Genomic DNA, 21,998 nt, shown 5'->3' with positions numbered 1-21,998 from the left:
ACACTGCCCTCAGAACATGTGTACACATACTATAGCAAACGATTCGATGCGCCAGCTCAGATTAGCTTCTTATGCTGCCCTGCTGCTGGCAGTGGACATTCCCAGTTCTTATATCACATATTTGCACAATCTAGTAGATTGGAATGCGGCGCCCGCTCGCCCGCTCACCCGCTCGCCCATTTCGCTCGCTCCTGTCAAATATGTTCGCCCAGCTGCTGCGTGTCATTTTCAATATTTTATGATGGCTGCCATTGAACTCTCTATAAAGCGCACATAAATTCACAAAACGTAGCTGCCCCCGAAACAGGGGCAGCAACTGGAATTGAGACTGAAACTGAAACAGAAGCTTAGACTGCGACTGAGACTGGACCAATGCTTGGCATTTCTTGGAGCTGCGGCTCGGACAATGCAGGCAAAATGTTGTAGCACAAATGCCATATACAGTCGCGCTATTGCCTCATGCCACCATGCCCCCTTGCCAGCATGCCACGGCAGAGTGTCCTTCGCAGCTCGCATAAAGAGCAGCAGCGAAGACAAAAAACTACGTACACATCATCATTGTCAATTGCCGGATGTGGGTCCGAGTGCCCCCCCTCCCCGAGCCATCTGGACGCGAATCGGACAGGAGGTAAGAGGAAAAGCGAAAGGAAATGAAAATGGGAGTGGGAAAGCGAATGAGAAGGGGAACGGGAGAGGGGAATGGGGAGTGGGGAATGGGGCTAACAACAACGGCCAAGCGACCAAGCGGCCAAGCGAGCAATCGCTGCTGCTGTATTCATTGTTGCCACGTAATTGCATTTCGCTATCGCAGATATTTATAGCTCCACTCGGTCAAGAGCAGCTCACGGCTTGGTAGCTGGCAGCCAGTAGCCAATAGCCCACAGTTTCTACATTGGCCATACTTTGGCAGCAACAGATTTTTTTCTCCACAGCGAATGCGGTCAACCGCAAAAGCGCAGCAGCCGAAGCAGCGGGAAAGTCGTTACCAGGATAAGGGATAAGGGCGTTAGAGCGCATTGCTTGTTGTTGCAGCTGCTACTCCTGCTGTTGCTGCTGCTGTTGCTGCTACTCCTGCTGCTATTGGTGTTGGGCATTAGTTCTGGCCAGGCAAATAAAAATAAGCAATGCCTGGTCGCGCTTTGTCAACGTTGTGCCCTGGAACTATTGATATGCTGCGAAGGGTATATATTTTTATGATAGATGCTCCAGTAAAAGAAGTTTTAAATTAGAATATAATCTACAAGCTTGGCTACTTTCGGCTTGTTAAAGTCTTTAAAATTTCTAAGCTTCCTCTATACTCTCTATATAGGGTATCTCTCAGTCGATCTGTGCTGAACTAAAGTAATGCCACTTGCTGTTGTTGTTGTTATTGTCATCATCACGAAGCACATTGAACACCAAGCACCAAGCACTGAGCACTGAGCACATTGTCATTGCATTTCGCAGCAGCAGCAACAACAGCAACAACAACAGCCAAGTAATGCTGCTCGCTGAATATAATTTTTTTATTTGGATCATTTCTTGGCACTTTTTGTGGCTTCTGGCACTTGTGTGTATAAGTAGTGCGCAAGGCACTTGCCGGCTGCAGCGCATTAGTGCCCACTTTAACAATGACCGGCGGAGGCCAATTTTTATTAAATCTGAGGCGTCATCAGACTCAAGTGGGCCACTTTGAATGACGGCTTATGGTGCAGGGCCTGAACCTGGCCTGTTGTGTCATTGATAAGCAGAGCTCGCAGCTTGCTGGTAAATTGAAATCCAAATGACGCTCAGGCTCAGCGCTTGCAGCCAACGGACGTATACGCAATGTGATGCAATCTTCAGCTTTTTATACAAATAATAAACTTGGGGTTTGTGCTATAAAATCATTCTTCTTTTATTTTCAGCTATCTGTTTTGGTGAAAGCCTTTCAAAATACGTAATCTAAACTTACCTTCTCTGTATTGAAATTTTCTCCAAATTGAGTTTTTGGCTAAAATTCTTATTTATTTATGAAGTTTTCGTTTTAGGATTTAATTGAAATTTATACCAGCTAATTGTTAAGATTGGAATAGGACTTTTGCATACTCTGAGAGTCTCTAACTCTGTGTCAGAGCTGTCAGCCTTAGTATTACCAAAATTGTAGTAACTTGATGCTGCTGTTGCTGCTGTTGTTGTAGTTGGGCTGAAATGAAAATTTGACCTCTGCTTTGGCTGTTGCAAGCAGCAATTGGCGTATAAATTTGACACACACACACACACAGGCACACTCACATACTCGTACAAGCATGTAAATGTTATTGCAAGCATAATTTCCTTTTGCTGCTCGAGTGTGTGTTGGTCCCCTTGTTGCTGTTGCTGTTGTTGCAGTTGCAGTTTTTGCACGTTATACGAGCCATTTGCAGCAGCAACTACATGCGACTGCATTGCGGCAGTTGTTGTGTGCCTCCATTGCTGGCACGGTAATTGCCGTTGCAACAGCAACATCAGCAGCGTAGCATTGTGCATGCGCCGCCTCGAATGCCAGCAAGTAAAAGTCAGTTTTAGGTAAAAATTTCTAAATATAACAATGCATAATTTACGTCTGGCCAATGTAGCAGCCAACTGTAGCAGCTGGCAATGGGCAAAGTAACTGCCGCCTGTCTAAATAATAAATACAAAAGGATATGCGAATGCTGGCCAAAGGACGTAGTCCCAGTTGTTGCTGTTGGTTTTTCTACAACTTGTTGTTGTTGCTGTTGCTGCTGTTGTTGTTGTTGCTGTTGTCATTAGCCGTTGTGCAAATAATTTACTTTACCACATTCACTTCGATAACTAACCATTGTGATGTTGCTCCTGCTGCTGCTGTTGTTGCAGTTGTTGTTGTTGCTGTTGCTCCTGGCTGCCATTAAAGCCAGTGTCACACATATCGAACGCTGTGTATGTGGGTATGTGTGCTGCACTTATTGATTTCAATTAACATGCAACAGCATGTCTCTTTTGTGTATAAATAGACACACACACGCACACACGTACACACACTGGATGGCTGCATTGTTGCACACACATGCCTGCTGCATGCAACGTTCAGTCGTTGTCGTCTCTTGCTGCTGCTAGTGCTGCTGCTATTCAATCTTTTCCTTGGCTAATGTTACACTAGTGCATCGTTACAGTATCTCTCTGTGCGTCTGTGTGTGTGCGTGTGGCAGAGGTCACTGCTGCTGCTCTTCTTTCAATAATTATCAATTTGTGTGTATGTGTGTGTGTGTGTGTGTGTGTGTGTGTGTGTGTGAGTGTGTGTATGGGCTATCTGGCATGTTTTGTTTATTTACTTGTTTTTTGGTTTAAGGCATTTGTTCGGCAAACAGTGCGTATGCGTGTTGTCTTTTACTCTCTTGCGGTTGTTTGCTCCTACTGCCCAGTAAATTTTGCATTAAAGTTCTGTTATAAATTGTGCGCTTGGCTCTAGACATTTCGTAATGCCAGCGTTAGTTTTCCGGCTGCCTGCTTGTTCGACTGATTAAAATATTTGCTTTATGCTGCATCTATGCATACTGCAAAGACAAGGCTCAGCCCAGCTAAAGGGCAAATAATTCATAGCTGCAGCAGATAAGTCTTTAATCGATATGCAGCCATATAGAGTGGAAATATTTACATACATATGATTACAGCATTGCCAAGGCTGTGAAAATTACTCTGGACTTTTGAAATTTTCCGAATTTTTTTATGTTTTCTCTGCTAGAAATTTGTCGAATATACATACATTTCCGATTTCCTGTTTGTAATGTGTAAATTAAAAGGAATTCACAGACTTGATTGGAATATTCCATAAATTGATATTGTATAACTGTGGAAAATGAAGGAATTTTTATTTTTCAAGTCGATTGTTGAAGCTTTCAGCATAATGATGAATAAAAGCCAATATATAAAAGAGTCTATTAATAAAAAAAAAAAAAAAAAAAAAAAAAAAATTGTTTTCTATTGCAATCCAAAAGGATATATAATTAAATACTTATCGGATCCCTTCATGCAATGTTAAAAAAAAAAAAAAAATAAATAAATAAAAATAAAAAATAAAAAAATAAAATTAAAAAAACAAAACTGTCAATTATCATATTAATAACATTATTAAAATATTTCATAAATATTTTCTTACAAACAAAAATTTATGAAATTCGGATATTCACTCTAATTATTTTTCAATAAAAAACAGAAATTCTATAAAGAAAAAAATGCACAATTTTCCATTTTTATTATGTTTATTTTTATTTGCAATAAAACTTAATAATATAATGTTTCAGCTATATATACAATGCGTGTGCTTCGGCTGTGTATTTGTTTATGTTTATTTCTTTGACATTTGGTTAATAAGTTAAGGTTTCATTTGACTGTGCTTCCATGTGCTGCTTTAACTTTTGGCTCGGCTCATAACTAGGACTTTACTGTGGCATCCGCACGCTGACGAAGCCGGATATATGCTTTTGACGATATATTCTAGAGATTTAGCTTTTAGGGTTTTGTCTTTAAGCTATTGTCTTGGTTACTAAACATTTTGTAGTTGTTCGATTTGCTTTCATGATGCGGGTTTCTGGGCTCTTTCATTGCATTTGTTATTGTTTTTAAGGCTTCGCTGTGTCTACTTTTGTTCAGTCTTTAAAGTCAACTGTTTAACAATACGTGTATGTGTGTGTGAGGCTGTATTTGTGTGTGTGTGTGTGTGTGTGTATTTCTTAATATTCTTTATGCATACTTAACGCTGTGTGGCAAGCCTTTTCAACCCGCTATTATGGCGGCTTCTTCTGGTTCTTCTCGCTCCTGGTTCCTGGCTGCTGCTGGCATCTTGCTCATTACGCCACGATTTCAGGATATTTGCGTTGGCTTTTGTGTGCTTTATATATTTTTTGTTTTGTTTTATTTAATAGCCCAATTTTTTTAAAGCTTTGAGGTCTACATCGCCATAGTAATCCTCGCTATAAAAAGAAAGAAATGCATGCATTAGTATAAATTTGTTTGTTCGTTTTTTTCTCGTTCAGGTTCATGCTGCGTATACGTAATATTCAAAGGGCACACTAATTTTTTTCGGTTTGGCTTTGCGTTGATTTGCTTAATTAAATTCTTTAGCTTGACACGTGACTGCGACTATATGCGTGGGTGTGAGTCTGTGTATGTGTGTGCTTGGAATTCCGACATGGCTAAGAAAAATTGTATTGAGTTACAAATGGAACATTTCACATATTTCCTTGTACCGTAGAAAAGGAGATTATGAATTTCAGACAAGCTTTGAAACACTCATTTATTTATATACGCATTTGATTATTATATGATTTGTGGCAGTTAATCTGCCAGAAAAGGATGCCAACAAAATCTTTCGGAGGGGATGTATGGGGTCAATGGGAGTTAGGGTATCTCTCAATGGCGCACTTCCAACTAGAGCACTTAAACTTTTTTTTTTACACTCTTTGGAATGCTGCCACATTTTGATTGGTGCTTTAATAAAGCTGTGGGCGCCCCCAGAGTGGCGCCCTTTGTCTAATAAATCAACAAAAGAATTTTTTATGAAAGCCATAATTAAAAAAAATAATATTGTTAAAAACTTGTTAAGAGCGAGTGGCGGATGGCTGATGAAAAGGCGACCGGCAGCTCTACAAGGATTTGCGTTACACTCAGCTGAATGGAATGGCAGAGAGCGAAGCAACAGGACATCAAGGATTAAAAGAAGATGTTCGCTTGTTTCCTGCAATAACAACAATATCAACAGCTATGACCACACACAGAGGAAGCTAGAGAGACAGCGAGACAGAGAGACAGAGAGACAGGCAGACAGCACGACCATACGGAAGCCAGCCAATTGGCTTTAAGGCTCGCCGCACACAAGGACGACCAGCAGCAGCAGCAGCAGCAGCTGGAAGGACATGTACGCAGCGCCTCATACAAAATGCGCGATGCGGTCCAGCAAATGACCAAAAGCGCAAAGCTATTAAATTAAATTAAATGGAATTGGCCAAAACCCTGCGACATGGCATTCTAAGCTACAAAATATGGACAGAAATCGTTGTTTGCTTCTCTTCTTTTTGTGTTGTTCTGATAATATTTATTTATTATACCCAATGGGCAATGGGGTATATTAATAGTGCTAAGCAATGTGTAATGCCTACAAATAAGGTAGTATAAACTCCTGTTGTGGGCAGCATAGCTTGAAAGGATGTAAACATAGAATTCTATGGACAGTTTAACTGGGAATAGTGCTTTAAAACAAATTTTAAATACTGGTGAAAGTGGAGCCTTAATATTTTGAGATATATAATTGAGCATATTTGTGAAATATTAAATAAGTCATCAATTTATTGTAATATTTTTCATAGCATGATTATTTGTAAAGGATAACCCAGAGATAAAGAACATCTTATTATGAATTTGAATGAGGGACTAATTTAGTTTACGATATCGAAACACCATAATTAATTTAAACTATAATTTTACTATACACAGAATCTCTGATTGGGTTAAATTAGATTAGAATAAAATTTAATGAATTAAAAAAAAAATTATAATAATAATTTTATTTCAAAAATATTTATAAACTTATTATTTCTGCTTTTCATTTTTACTTTTCAAAAGTCTAAGAAATCGACCTTTCATTTAGATTTATTAATGTACTGAAACAATGCTGATTTAAAAAATCAAATCTAGATGAAAGATCGATATACTTAAGTCCATCGACAACTGTCTATAGATCCGATTGGAAATTTCTGTTTCGATATTTAACTTCTCTGTCTAAAACTGTGAGATCTGGTAGTCTAATAGAGCATTTTGGTTTTTATACGTCGCAACCTACTATTATTTTGTAGATTTAATTTTTTATATTTCGATAATGCGCTCTCGTTTATATAGTTAGTCCCTATATTATAAATGTATGCGTTGTGCTTACTGCATTGTATTAGCAGTTAGGCTTAGCGGCTGCTGCTGCCGCTGTTAGTTTTATGTGCTTGCTGTGCGTTTATAAGATCATTAAAATTAATTAGAGTCAAAACGTTAAAAGGATTTTCATAGCCAACACAGACAGTTGTCCAGGCTAACGGGAGGGGACAGACGAATGCAAGAGCAAGGCTATTATCCATCAACAGCAGCAGGAGTTTTTGAGCCAGGATCTGCTGCAGATGTCCTGCTGTATGGCTTGGACATGGCTCTATTTCCAACTGCCACACAGTTTCTTTGGCAGCAGCAACAGTTGCTGCTGTGTGGCGAGCGGTTTCGTCCAACTTTGTTTAATCATTTATGTTTATAAAACACTTTTATGTGCTTGGCGTTTGCCGTTATTCTGGTCGCTCCTGGCTGAAGCACGGACCAAAGGACTCACCGCTGTTGCTTGCAACAACTTTTAATTGGAGATTGCAACAACTACACGGAGCTGTGCAAAGCAGGTGAAAGCAAAATATGATAACAAGAGCTGAGAGTTGTTGTTGCTGGGATTTGTGTGTAGATACCCACTCGCTCAGTCTCCCTCTCCTGCTCTCTCTCTCTCGCTCTCTCTACTCTCTGATTCTTTATCTTTCTTTGTGGCTATAACTGTTACCGCACTCTTAAGCAGGACCTAAAGCGAATTATGTGCATTTTGGCCACTTTGTACTAATTTTCCAAAATGTTGCAGTTCTGTGCGCGCTTTCAACCATTTTCCAGCAGACACACACACACACACACATAAACCGAAAATGTCCTTTGCCTTGACTGCGCCTTGAGTTTGTCGAGTTTTATAATTTTTATTTAATTAGTTTTAAAACTCCTTCAAAAATGTGGCAAGTGTGTGCGTCTCTACACATATACACAAGCAGACACACACACTCATATATCTACACACCCACAGACAAAAGTCAACGACAAGGCATAGTAAAGTTTTTGCCCCTTTTCATGATTTAGTGGAGCGACCCGCTTGCCGCTCCCATGGCTGGCGCCCCTATCGAGGTAGCATTGCCCACGTGCTAGTGTGCGCTGGTGAGTGTGTGCGTTTGTCTGTCTGTGTGTTGGTTCTGCCTGCAATTGTGTTGATAATTTGAAAATTCATTTAAAGTTTTTGTATCGCGTTTTTGTTTATAGAATCTAATGAATAATTAACAAAGTTCTTGTGCATTTCAAAAGATGTCAACGACGTTGATGATGAAGTCCACGTCGACGCCACCGCCGCAGCCGACGTCGACGTCGACGTCAACGCTGGCATCGTTAGCAAAGACGTTGGACTCTCGAAAAGGCTGCCAAGTTTTCATTTGCGACAAATATGGCTGGCGTCGCAAAGTTTTCTGTTTACTTATTATTTACAGACTCGGCGACTTCAGACGGCAAACGCAGCCAAACAAAATACGGAAATAAGGAAATAAAGAAATAAAAAAAAAAAATAAAACAAAACAAAATAAAATCACATGAACCTTGCTATTCGCCTGCCCGCACCACCCACCACATACCTATTCCCACAGCCCAATGGCAAAATTATAAATAATTTACGAGTGTTTACGAGTTTGTTCGTACTTCTGGCCTAGCCGTGAAGCCACCCAAAAATTATTCGACTTTTAGTTGCTCAAATAGAGCTTTAAATCGTAGCTCGGGCAACCGAACTTTGTCTTGCTCCCTGACTGCCTCAATTTTACTTTCACTACATATCAGGAACGTTACAGTGGAAATATTTCGGAGTGGTTTAAGGACTTGATTTGAAATTTCATAAAGTAGACAATGGAAAATAGTATTAATTACTGGAAATCGACTATGTGAGCTGAGCTAACTTTCCGATAAATTAACATGTAAATTCATATACTTTATATAAGAAAAAGAATCAAAACTACAGAAACTAATTGGTTATAAAATATTTATATTTACATGTATGTAAGCTGAGCAAAATTTAATATATATTGCTTTGCTATATTTTGTATGATCAAATAAAACTCATCTTCAGTCTTCAGCTACTTTATTTAAAATATATGTTTTGACTTCCCTTTGAGCTGAGCACTCTCATAAATAAGAACTATAAAATTTGAAGTTTTTTTTTTAGTTTTTGTGTATTTTTTGTTTTATGTATAAAATAAAATTATAAGCTTATAAACAAAGATCACTTAAATGTACAAATCTCTCAATTTTACTCTGCAATTTGAAAGATTTTTCTCTCTCCTCGATGTTGTTTACACTCATTTTATCTTGTGTGTTTCGCACATTTGATTACGAATTTGTCTTTTTAGCCTTTTGGACCTAAACGTCATAAGTTCTCAAAATTGTTTTTGCAATTTGGAAGAGTTGAAGATATCAACAGTTGGATTTATGGATAGGTAAAAGATAATTAGAAACGTTTAGGATAGGAGATTGAGTTGATAATGAAATAGAGCTTGATCTTGAGGCTGGTTGAGTATTATTTTTTCACTTGTTGAGTCTTGTTAGAGGTTAGACTTTGTGATGTGAGAGTAGTGGGAAAGTAGTTGGGCAAAGGATTCGAGTTGATATTGTTGTAGTTGTAGTATTGTAGTTGCTGTTGTTGTTGTTGTTTTAGTTCTTATATTTGTTGTTGTTATGTTTATGAGGTGGCAGCTTTGGTTTTGGGCGCGTTCTTAGTGCGACCTTCAGTGTTCAATCCAGCTAGAAGCTCGCTTTTGCGGATGCTCTTCAAGTCCAGATCACCATAGTAGTCTTCGCTGCAATTGTAAAGGGACGAGGTAAAGACAAATGTGAGAATAGGCCAAGAGATATGTATGTAAGTGAGTGTGTGCCTGTGTGCGTATGCGTGTGTGTGTGTGAGAGAGACAGAGAGAGAGAAAGAGAGCGCGTGTCGATGCATGAAGATAGATACATGAGTATTAGTGTAGAAAAATAGATCTCGAATCTGCTGAACGACTAAGAACTGTTGTCTGTGGTTGGGTGGCTGGGTGGTTCGGTGGTTCGGTGGTTTGGTAGTGTGGTCTGTGGTGCAAGCGTAGCAAAATAAACTCAAAACTCAAATTCAACAACTCCAAGCAAAACCAAAGCAAACCAGGTGCCAAATATATTGTGTAGTCAAGCTTAACTGTTACAACTTACCAGCCGGGAACATCCTCGGGATCCTCGCAGTTGCCAGTGCCATCGCTGTCGCCAATCTTGAACACTGTGCCAATGGGGCAGCCATACTCGCGTGCCACGCCCTCCAGGCAAATGTAGTACTTGCGGCAGTCCTCGGGATGTGCGTGACGGGAGAAGGAGCCAGTATTGGCCAGCTCACCAGCAGCTGGGCAGGCGAAGCCGTTGGCAACCTCTGCAAGTCAAAGGACAGTTAGTTCCCGCACTTCAGGAGCGCAGCCGTCTATTCGCAACTCACCTTCGTTCCTGCACTCGGGCACCTGATCGGCCCACATGCAGACGCGTGCATCGCGATCGTAGGCCAGGCCGGGTGAGCACTGGTACCTGGATGGCTCGCCGTTCCAGCAGTTCCAGAACACGTCGCACTTGTTCTCATCGGGGAAGATGCCGTACAGACGCGAGCAGTGAGGCGTGGTGATTGGAGGCTCTGCAAATGGAAGCACATGAGTTCAGCTAACCAACATTGATGGCAATCAGCGGTAGACCTACCCAACTCAGTGCGTTCACCGCAATCCACATTGTGCAGATAGTCGCAGTTCTCGGTGAGGAACTTGGAGTCTGAGGCATCGAAGGCCAGACCATTGCCGCAGGTCTTCAGCTCGGAGACGCCATTGTCGCACTTCCAGTATTTGTCGCAGGATGTATCGTGTGGATAGAAGCCGAAATCATCGGGGCACTTGAAGCTCGACTGGGCCACAGCTGCAATTACCAGAGAAAGTGTACAAAACGCAATTAGTATAAATTTCAAATGCAGCGCGTCAAGCAAACTAATTGAAATCAATTTGTTCCCCTGAATATTGTATTATATTACGAGCGAAGCGTGGCGAGGCGGGCCTACGTGAGACGGGTCTAATAGGCCCCAGAGCCTATTCAAATTGCATGGCCAATGCCAATGGGCGTTTAATTGTTATATATAAGCATGCGTTTACACGATGTTGTCAATGCTGTCGATGTTGTCGATGTTGTCGATGTTGTCGATGTTTTCGATGTTGTTGTGCCCAACGATTTGTCATCTTGTGCAAAAGGCATTCACTTTAAAAATTCGCCTCAGACGATGGCTGCCAATAAATCTTTTGGCTGGCAACTTTCAACAGACAGCTCTAGAGATCTGAGATACACACACACTTACTTACACACACATACGCACGCGTTGACAGCTCAGGGCCAACTGCATTTACTTTTTGCGCTTGTAATTTGTTGTTGTTTCTGTTGTCTTCTGTTTTGCTTCTTTTTTGGGATGAAATTACAGCTTCGACATCGACGCCGAACCCTGGCACGACAGAGTTGAAGCACCTGAAACGCGCCACCAAGGACTTATCGCGGTGCCTCTCGCTCTATCAGAGCAGCCCTCGCAGCTCCCACGCTGCAAGCTGGGAGCTCAGTGCAACCGCAGAGCGTAACGAACGCAAATTGCATTTATATACCCTAACTAATGTGGTGTATTTTTTGCTGGCCTGCAATGTGCAATGCATTTGATTTCATTTCGTTTAATTTCGTTTCAAATCAAATGGCAGCTGCAGCTGCAGCTGCAGCTGCAACAGCCAGCCAATAAATAATTATTCAACGTTTTTAGCATTCGCCAACGAACTTGCCCCAAATGAACAAATGCCCTGAAAAGTCCTGAGCCACACTCTGTGCCAGCCCTTGTGTGATAATCTAATTGCAAAGCCACAAAACTGCGGTCATGGCTACAAATGCTCAATCAGAAGTGCTCGACTCCTCTGACTCTCCTGACTCTACCTGACTCCGCCTGACTCGCTCAGCTGCCTCATCAAATGAATCAAAATAAAAATAATTGAAACTAAAAAAAAATATTTAGATGGAAAAGCCGACAGCTAAAACAACTCTTGATAAACCAAACAGCATGCAATTTTCATGTTGTGTAAACTAATCAAATATCAAAGTTTTTTTTTTTTATATATATAGAGTTCTGATGCATTTATATATACACACACATATATATAATGCAATTGCAACAAAAGCCTTGCAGAAATCAAAATTGTTGGCGATTATCAAATTATTTGCAGAATTTAATTAAAAACTTTGTTTTCCTATTGCATTTATTTACACGCGCACTCGTTATATCTGCTATGCGTGTGTGTAAACACACTCGTCAACTATACACACACACACACATATACAGATGCTGATGCTGCACTCATATTTATTATGCGCACTTTTCGGTCAGGTGCTCTAGCGGGAGCTGTTAGTCAATTGCATTATAAAATAATATATAAAATATTTTCATATATTCACTCGACTTGTTTACTCATATATTGTTAATTATAGAGAAATTACATTTATAGTTTTTCAAAGGGAACTCTGAATTGAGTTCCATATGAATAAAATTCGAATAGAAATTGCCAAAAATTTTGAGCGAAAAGTAATTAAGTATTTGCATTGACAGCTATATTTCGTAGCCATAATGGGGCAATAAGTAAACTCAAGAAGAGTTTAAATATATTTTAAGACAATCTATTATATGTTTATAAATATGTATATTTGTTTAACTCTTGGACTCATACAAATATTGTGCTCTGCAATATTTCACTATTTGGCTTGCAGCTCAGGTGGGCCAGCAGCTGGAATGCTTTTTCGAAAAAGAGGAACTTTCAAGCACTTAGCTGTTGTACCCACACACATAACATTCAACAACTAACAAACAAAAGCTAAACTCTCTCACAGAGGGAGAGTGTATGAGTGTGTGTGTGTGTGTGCTCAGCCAACAGTTATAATAATTTAGTTTGTTGTTGCAGCAACCGAAGCAGTGCACAAAAAGCGCATTCCAATGCAAGTGCAACAGACCCAAAAACCCCAGCTCGTCTCGAGGCTGGTCATGCAGCTGTAAATGTGTGGAATGGGGCATGAGGCATGAGGCATGTGGCATGTGGGATGTGGGCTGTGGCATGGGGCATGGGGCATAGCCTGTGGCAGCCGCAGCAGCAGACCGCAGCACTAATGCGCTTACATATGTGCATAGTGTGCTGCGATGCCCACACTGATGATTACATTGAGTTATGTACATTTGTATGTCTCACTTACTCCATGTGTGCGCATGTGTGTGTGTGTGTGTGTGTACATTTGTCGCGTAGCGTAAATACCACATGTTAACTAAACAATTACCTTTGAGCAGCTGCTGCCGCTGCTGCTGGCGCCTGCTGCCGGCCAAAGTGGCGTATACGCTATAAATTTACACTAGTTGCAGCAAAGTAAAAAGGGCACAGAAAGGAAAGAGAGCCAGTGGAATGTTCTAATGAAAGCTAAACTCAAATTGATCAAAGAGCAGCCAGCAACACAATTAAATGTTTGTTAACTCAGCTCGAGGTTGTTTAACCACAGAAAAACCTAAAGAGATGCGAATTCGAATACTAAGCTTGTCTAATATGAGCTCTACATTCTATATATTTTTATAGGTATTATCATATATTTACTATAAATACACAATATGATTAAGGTTGCTCGGTATTTCCTCAGTAAACAGATGCTTACCGACTTCCTTTATTTGATTTCAAGTCTATTATAAGAAATATAAAACTAATAAGAATAATATGCTTTTTATGTATATATAGATATATTTCTTTATAAAATTCAGAGCCAAACAAAAATGTATTTAATTTTAAAAATAAACAATGCTCGTCTCTATTCCTAATACCTTTCGCTTTTAGCTATTATTGTTTTGAGCGCATTTTGATTTCATGGTATTTCCTTGGTTTGATTTGAAGTACGCTTCGAGGAACCACTCACTGATGTCATTTGTGGAATATTTCGAGCGCTAATTAAGCATTCATTCTAGAAGCTGATCTGCTAAATGAAAACGAAAACGATAACGAAAACGAAAGCAAAAGCCAAGCGATTCTAGGCCGCATTCGAGTTGCGGCTAAACCGGTTAGACGTGATATTGGCAACGAGTCTGCTGCCACTTACGACTACTAACCCACTCGCAATTAAGCCACGCTGCGGCTGACAGTTCCGGCCGGCACGCCCTGCGCATTCTTCTGTCGCACATGGCTTAAATGCCTCGATTGGCCAATCTCGCAAATTAGCGGGCTTTACTTAGTTAGACTGATTGTTGTCGCATGTTGCATGTTGTTTAATTTGCTGTTTGCAATAATTGTTTTATCTATCAATTGTGAGCGCTTAATTACGTACTTTTTTTTTAAACTGTATGTAAGCATGTGTGTGTTTAAATAATAAATTTTTATTGACATTTTAACAGTGAAACCGCCAATTGTATTGGTCTTGTCGGTTGAATGCATATCGTTCCAGCTGCTGCAGTCAACTATTCCTGCTGTTGTTGTTGTTTCTACTTATATCTACGCCTGTTTATCCGGTCGTCCATTAACATAATCATTTAATTAACCAAAACTTTACACACACACACACACACACAGACACAGAGTTGATAACGCGCTTCACAGCATTCAAATTAATAAAGAGGAGAAAAAATATTACAGCGAAAAAAAAATTGAGTTATATTAATTTATGTTGCACCTAAATGACAGACATTGTCAAGATGCAAATAACACAAATAAATGAATAATTCAATTTAAACAATGAATACATTCGCAAATTACAGCTACGTAATTTATTTACAACAATGTCAATTGATATGTGATATGCACATGGCAGAGCATTAACTATTATTACTATTATTATTATTGCTACATACGGCCCCCCCCAAGGCAATCAATTGCCAAATGGGGCTTTCACATAGAGTGAGAGTTTTAATTGTAGTGCAGCTCGAACAAGGTTCATTTAAATATGTTAGTTAAGGTTGAATTAGACAAAATATGTAACGGATAGAGAATATATAAACAATATGTTTGTTGTTAACTAACTGAGATCCTGCTGCTCTACTTGTACTTTTCTGTTTGAGGAAAGATTTGTATTTATAGAAGTAGTAGAGTGTATATAAGGATGGTATATATATATGCTATATAGATTTGTCGAATATTGGGAATTAATTTCAATTAAATGACACTCTTAGTTCTATTCTCCTTGTCAGCTCTTGCTCTGAAATTTATTTATAATTCTTTAGTTATCTTTCTTCTCCCTGACAGCTCTTGCTCTTAAATTTTGTCCATATATCTTCGATATGCCTCTCTAGCCAGAGATCCCTCTCAGCCTTAAGCAGTTCTTATATCAACTTTTACTGCAATATCAGTTACAGGCCATTCATCAATGCTGTCATCTATGGCATTCCTTTCTAGATGCATATCAAAATTCGTATGGCTACGTGTCCTGCAAATATCATGACAAATAATGACAAATTTGCATTTCGTGTCAGGCATTGAGCCTGCGCTACAGTGACTCATAAATATGAATATCAACAGGGGCCGGTGCATTGAACTGCTCAAGCTAGATGTGTATAAATACACACACACACACACACTTAGACGTTCGCACACCCACTTGAAAGGCAACAAATTCCAGCGAAAAACACTTGAAGTCAACTGTGCTGAAAGTTGCCCTGCCAGACGGCTGCCCAAGTATGTGGTGTGTATTTGCTGTGTCTTTGGTGTGTATATTTGTATTTGGACTCATAATCGTTAGCCGCAAGAGGGCTGCAATCAGAGCTTCAGCTTAATGTTATTGTTGTTGGCGCTATTTTTTGTCTTCTAGCTAGCAGCTCACAATAGGTGTTTTGTGGCACTTGCAACTATCTATCATTTGGGCCTCTGGCAAATTCTATTTGCCCGTTGTTGTTGCCATTGTTGTCTGGCGCCAAGACATTGCCGGCCATATAAATCAAGAAAATTGCTGACATTTAAGCACGTTTCATTTCATTTCGTTTCGTTACGTTTCTTTCGTAGCTCCTACTTTGACTAACGGCAATTTAGGGGGGCTACGATATTTGCACAGCAACAGCAACAACAACAACAGCAACAATTTTGGTTTGTAGCAGCATTTCCGCTAAATGTTGCTGGTGCTCTTCGCTTTTGGTTCTTTAAGCTAAGCCAAGAAGCCGTTTCTATTTTTATTTTTCTTTCTGCCATAATGATATTTAAATATTTACCCACATTGCTGCCGGCATGCAACGTATGTGGGTTAATCTGCTTTTCAATTGTTTGCCTAGTATTTGTTGTTGCTGCTGTTGTTGTTGCTGTTGTTGTCGAGTTTGTGCGTCATTCATGCCATATTCTCAAATAGTTTCTGACGCGTCATATTGAGCCATAAATCCGCCTTAGCCTATGCTCAAAAAAGTTATAGATTTATTTTTCAAATTTAACGCATCGACGACAGCCTGAGCTGCGCTACCACAAAAATGCGGAGAGAAAGAGTATGTGTGTGTGAGAGAGAGAGAGAGAGAGAGGGCCACACGAGTGGCAGCAAATGGCAAAAATGTGGCACGCAAATTGACTTTCGAGTGGCGTCAGCGCATTTAAGAGTTGTATTTTGTTTTTATTTTTATTTTTGGTATTTGTTGTTGACTTTTTTTTACACTTGCCGCTGGTCCCATAAATCAGCGCAGATACCCAGCTAATGTGTGTGTGCGAGTGTGTGTGTGGCTGGTGTTTGTTGTGCCACTAATGCAAGCCATAGCTCGCGCAGCTGTGAGTCTCTGTGTGTGAGCGTGTGTGTGTGTGTGCTTTGGCCATTTCATTTGATTTTGTTGCCACAAAATAAAAACTTTTCAAGCGTGACTTGCTGCTGCTGCTGCTGGCTGTGTTGTTGCTGTGGTGTGGCAATAACAAAATGGCAGCACACATATATTGTTTGCATTTGTTACGCTTTTTGCTGCTGCTGATACTAAACCGCAGCAGCAGCAGCAGCAGCGGCAGCCAATGCAAAAATCCAGCAGCAAGAAAAAAAAAAAAAAAATGAGTCGCGCAACCGAATGCGGAAATTTATTGTGTTTTTCGTCGCTTTTCGGAAATCTTTTGAACAGCTCAAATTGTTTATCGCCGTGATTAGCATGCTTGTGGCAACATTTGGGCCAAGTGTTTGCGTATTTGGCCAACAGCATTTGATGTTGCATAATTTATTTGCCAGCAGCAACAGCAACAGCAACAGCAGCAACAACAGCAGCAACAGCAGCAACTACGACAACAAGCAACTTGAACTTGACAATGCGCTGCATGCGCCTGGCTTAGGCCCATTAAGTGTTGTTTTGCTGTTGTTAAGTTTAATAACTTTGAAAATTGTTGCCAATTAAAAGTGAAGTGGCTAAGAAAATACGGCAACAAAATGCATGGCACGCAATTGGCCAGAGGCGATTTTACTTTTTTTCTTCGATTTTATGTTTGTTGTTGTTGTTGCTTTTAAGTTGAATAACCAACGACAGCAACAACAACAACTAGAGAGACTAAGTCAAAACGTCAACAATGCTGCGGCTAAAAACACTTTGATGGCCCAGTTGAAACAAGTTTGGCTAATGGGCCGCCTGGGCGTGTCAGCTGCGTATTTGAAATTCCTGTGCCGAAAATCAAAAACAAAATATCACGCAGTTATCTTTTCAATTAGCCGGCTGCCAACGTGTCATAAAAATATGTAAATTTTTTTGCTTGTTTTTTGTTTTGTGCAAATATTGTGAAAAAGAAGAAGCAGAAGCAGATGCAGAAGCAGAAGAGAAGGGATTTCAATGTCAATGTCATGAATGTCATGCAAATGTGGCCATAAATTGGCCCAAGACTTGAGATCATTTATAACAGCGATCATCGTGCAGATAATGATGATGCTGGCGATGATGTTGATGATGATGATGATGATGATGTAAGCGAGTGGTGCAGCCAAGCCGAAACAGACAACGTCAGCGTCTGACTCTGTTGTAATTTCTTGCACTCAGAAAGGCGTCGCCACGCGATGAGGTAACGAAATCGATTCGAGCCAATAATACAGATACAGATACAAAAACAGATACAGCTACGGCTACAGATATAGATACAGCTATAGATACATCTACAGCGAATGTGATCGTGTGCGTGGTTGGGGTGGGCTATAGAAAATGCAAGTAAACGTGTTGGGTTGCTGCAACATGGCTAACTCCAATTGGCTCTTTGGCTCGATTACGCTTATGGTTTGCATTTGGATTTTTCGCCTTCGCTTATTTCTGTTTACATTTGTTTTCTTCTACTATTTTGTGATTTTCATTTTGCATTTTCCGCCTTTTGAATTCGAATTCGAAAGTGGGCCAAGCTGGGCGATAGTTGATCAGAGCTGCTGGTCACTTGTTGCACAAGCGGACGCTTTTATAACACACTCCATTTAAAAAAACACTTCTTTCTTTCATCTTTTTTTTTTTTTTTTTGGCTTGTTCGTTTTTTGTTTTTCTTTTTAGCACTGTGCAGCTTGAACGCTTGTCAAGTGTCCTTCAGCGGTTGGCTGATTGCGTAAGCGCAAGCTGTCTTTGGCTCCTTGAGCGCTGTCTCGGCTCTTGGGCATTTCTCTCATTGCTCTTATCGACATAGATATGCATGTAGGTGTGTATGTATGTATGTATGTAGCTAACAATTAATACATACCGGCTCCGAATAATGCCACAAACACAACTAAAAATCTCTTCATTGTGCGGTTTTAGTTTATTGCTGTTGTGTATTTGGTAATAACGCTTTTAACCGTTGCTCGCCGATACGTAACCGAATCTGAGAGAGTAGGGGGGGAGGCGCTCGCAGCACTTGAACAAAACTTTGACTTTGCGCACCACTTGGACCGACGACTTGAAACTGTGTGTGGCTCTGGCTGGTGCGGGAGCTTTTTATACCGCTGCGCATGCGCGCCAGCCGCGAACAATCCAGACGAACGTTGGCGGCGGCAGCGACGCGCACGCCGGCTGCGCAGCGCCGTCAGTGGCGACGCGACGTTCACTGGCAAACGATTGCAACGGTACACAGCACAGCAAGGCGGTCTGGGGCTCATAGCAGTCAGCTTTAGTATTACTTACAGAAGCTACCTGGCCTTGTCGCACCTGTGTGAATTGGCCTTTCTCTCTCTTGTTTTCGCTCATGCAGCGCTGCTTACGCTCTCTTACTTTTACGCTCTGTGTCTCCTTCTCTGTCTCTCTCTCTTTCTCTGTCTCTTTCGTGTACACGTTTAATTGTAATTATTAGCGACGCGTCGCTTTTAACTGTAAGCTAGCTCGTTTTGTATGCACGCGGCGCACTGTGGTCGCCAGCTGCGTCGACTGCGCTGCCAGCGTCGCATTGTTGTATTTCGGCTGCCCCCAAAGCGAACCATTCCTCAATTGATCTGCGCCGTTACGTTTTGCATTTTGAGGCGGGAGCTGCAAATGGAATTTATTTGCCTAAAAGTTCAGCATGTCTAGGTGTGTGCGTGTGTGTGTGAGTGTGTGTAGGCAACTAGCATCCAGTTCGAATTGTTGTTGATGCTTGTAGCTAATTATGGATTGGCTTTTTGTGCGATTGCCGGCCTCAGGGCACGGCTTCTACTTACCGACCCAAAATAGCAAAATGAAGAAAAAAAAGCTAAGTCTCTAGTTGAACTTCACCTAATTGGCTGAAACCATACATGTGTGTGTGTGTCTGAGTGAATGTGTGTGCGTGCATGTTTTGCGGGTGTGTGTGTGTGTGAGTGTGTGTGTGTGTGAGTGTGTATTGCCTGTCTTGTGCTTGAGTCATGCGCCTGGCATTTCCAGCAACAGCTCTAGGCGTGTTGCGTATACGCCACGTTGTCTGTGTAGAATGTAGTTGGCTTACCCTGGCAGAGTTAGTTTTTAAAGGATTGGGTTAAAGCTGAATTCATAAGGATTATGTGTGAACTTTAATGTTTATATCGTAGCACTGTAATCAATGTTATCATAGCGAGGTTTTAGCTTTAATAATAAAATTATGTGATGTCGAATATACCAAATTCATATTTATGAATTCCGTTATTTACGGAGAAGTTTTTCAAATAGAATTGTTAGTTCAGCTACTTGTCCACTCATCATTCCTTCAATTGAGCAGAGCTGACTATTTAAGCTGCTGCGTCAATTGACTCAGCGTCATATTAAATGTTAATCAACGCAATTAACATGATTTCTTAATGTAAAGGCAATGTGATGGCCAACCGGTGGCCGGCAATGCAATTGCAATTGATATGCCGCTGCACTCGCACATAAACAAATACGCACTCGCTGACTGCGGCTTGGCATTAAAACCAGGCCGTCAACTGGCGATGCGTGCAAGTAAGAGGTAGGCCAGCCAGTCACAGTCACAGTCACAGTGCAGTCGCAGTAGCAGTAGCCGTTGCAGTCGCAGTCACAGCTCCAATTGCAGTTGCAGCAGCCGCGCCAGCAACTATTAAAACTGACCCAGCGCGGCGGTCAACGACGGGCACTCAGCGGCGCCGCAGCGACAACAACAATAACAACAACAGCAAACTGTTGAAAATGTGTGCAATTAAATGCAAGAAATGTGATTCAAGGTTTCGGAATGCAGGAAGAATATGGAATTACAGCCACAGCCACAGTCAACAGCAACAACAACAAAAACAAGAGTCAACTGGCAGAACAATTACAGCTGCCAACGACTCGAGACTGCAAATTTGTAGTAGTCGGTCGAGAGTGGTCTGTAGCCCGACCCCGGGCCTGGCTCAGTGTGTTATTGAAGTGGTCTCTAGAAAACCTGCGGCTGCCCACAATCCCAGACAGCGAACCAGTTTTAGCAGTGCGAAAAAAACGACAACAGAAATAAACACAAACTAAGCTACCTTGTCAGAGTTATGCTTTCGCTTTCAATAGCTGCTGCTGCTGCTGCTAACTGCATTGCTACTGCATAGTTTGCAGGCCAGTTATAAGTAGACACTCAGCTTATAGAAAAGGCCACTGCCTAAAGCCTTTATATTTAGCTATGAGCTAAAAATGACTTTTAGCAGCGCAGCAGCTACAAAATTGAAAAGTCCTAATTTTGACTAATTAAATTTATGTTGAATTATGTTAAATTTATGTTGAGAAATTACAATTTAATACAAGACATCTGAACTAGAACAATTCAAAAACAAATTATAAATATTTTATAGAAAACTTACTTACTTTTCACAATTATGCCATGTAAATAGTAGTAGATTTATAGAAATAGTAGTAGATCCATTAAAAGAGTAGTACATCCATAAAAATAGTTGTAGATCTATAACAATTCAAAAAAATTTATAAATATTTTATAGAAAAATATCTTACTTTTCATAATAATGCCATGGAAATAGTAGTAAATATAAAGAAAAAGTAGTAGATCCATAAAAATAGTTGTAGATCTATAACAATTCAAAACAATTTATAAATATTTTATAGGCAAACATCTCACTTTTCACGATTATGACATGGATAAGTGGTAGATATATAGAAATAGTAGTAGATCCATGAAACAAGTTGTAGATCTACAATAAAAAAAAAAAAAAAAATTCTAAATATTTTATGGACAAATATCTCGGTTTTCATAATTATGCCATGAAAATAGTAGTAGAAGTATAACAAGTAAGAAAGCTCTAGTCGAGACTGCTCGACTACGAGATCCCCTGAACCCTTGGAGTGCTAGCTATTTCAATAATTTTTCGCGTCTTTCAGCTTACACAAGAAACACACACACATACATAAACACATACACATACAAGCACCCACGCATAAACACGCATGGGCTGCAGTGTGCGCTTACTATGAGAACTTAATTGTTTAATAACTTTTTTTGTGGACGTACGATCTTCATGAAACTTTCAGATTATGATTATAACATAGATATGCATGTAATTGCCAAAGCACAAGTCTCTAGTATTTGAAATACGCGTTTTACAAAAGTTGTGGTGAGGGGGTGAAATTAGAGGTGGGGGGTAAATTTTAACAAAAACCGAAATTGTATAAATTGCATATAAGCATACATTCAAAATTTGGAGACTCTAGCAATAAAGGTGTAGAAGATATAATTTTATAACTGGATTTCGATAAGGTTTTTCATCGATAAAAAAAGATCGGGATGAGTTATCGAATTTTAATGATAAACTCGATATCCGCGCTGTAATTACGAACATTT

The 21,998-nt window shown here is 40.2% G+C and overlaps 1 protein-coding gene across 2 annotated transcripts; it reads right to left on the bottom strand.

Moving 5' to 3' along the window:
• Positions 1-4,198: 4,198 nt before the first annotated feature.
• Positions 4,199-18,724, bottom strand: Gasp (Chitin binding Peritrophin-A domain-containing protein Gasp). 2 transcript variants are annotated; one of them, XM_089476264.1, is made up of 5 exons: positions 18,504-18,724; positions 10,531-10,740; positions 10,280-10,468; positions 10,006-10,216; positions 4,199-4,928 (listed from the first exon to the last, which is right to left on the bottom strand). In XM_089476264.1, exons 1-5 carry the CDS (start codon positions 18,544-18,546, stop codon positions 4,874-4,876), a joined length of 708 nt encoding a protein of 235 aa, XP_089332390.1. In that variant the 5' UTR covers positions 18,547-18,724; the 3' UTR covers positions 4,199-4,873. The 2 variants fall into 2 exon arrangements, with proteins under 2 accessions (XP_089332390.1, XP_017855821.1); XM_018000332.2 differs by lacking the exon at positions 4,199-4,928 and adding an exon at positions 8,892-9,623.
• Between the last annotated feature and the right edge of the window lie 3,274 nt (positions 18,725-21,998).

Source organism: Drosophila arizonae, chromosome 2 (genome assembly GCF_054131065.1).
Source record: "Drosophila arizonae isolate 15081-1271.41 chromosome 2, UAZ_ARI_1.0, whole genome shotgun sequence".
In the NCBI taxonomy this organism is placed as follows: Eukaryota; Metazoa; Arthropoda; class Insecta; order Diptera; family Drosophilidae; genus Drosophila; species Drosophila arizonae.
Note: the sequence above shows the minus strand (reverse complement) of the source record. Positions and strands in the feature narration are given on the sequence as shown.

Excerpts from the sequence above, each read along its gene's own strand:
- Gasp (XM_018000332.2), bottom strand. The coding sequence starts at position 18,546 with ATGAAGAGATTTTTAGTTGTGTTTGTGGCATTATTCGGAGCCG. Across the intron at positions 10,741-18,503 it reads TGTGGCATTATTCGGAGCCG|CTGTGGCCCAGTCGAGCTTC; the intron begins GTATGTATTAAT and ends TGGTAATTGCAG. Across the intron at positions 10,469-10,530 it reads CGGTGAACGCACTGAGTTGG|AGCCTCCAATCACCACGCCT; the intron begins GTAGGTCTACCG and ends TTCCATTTGCAG.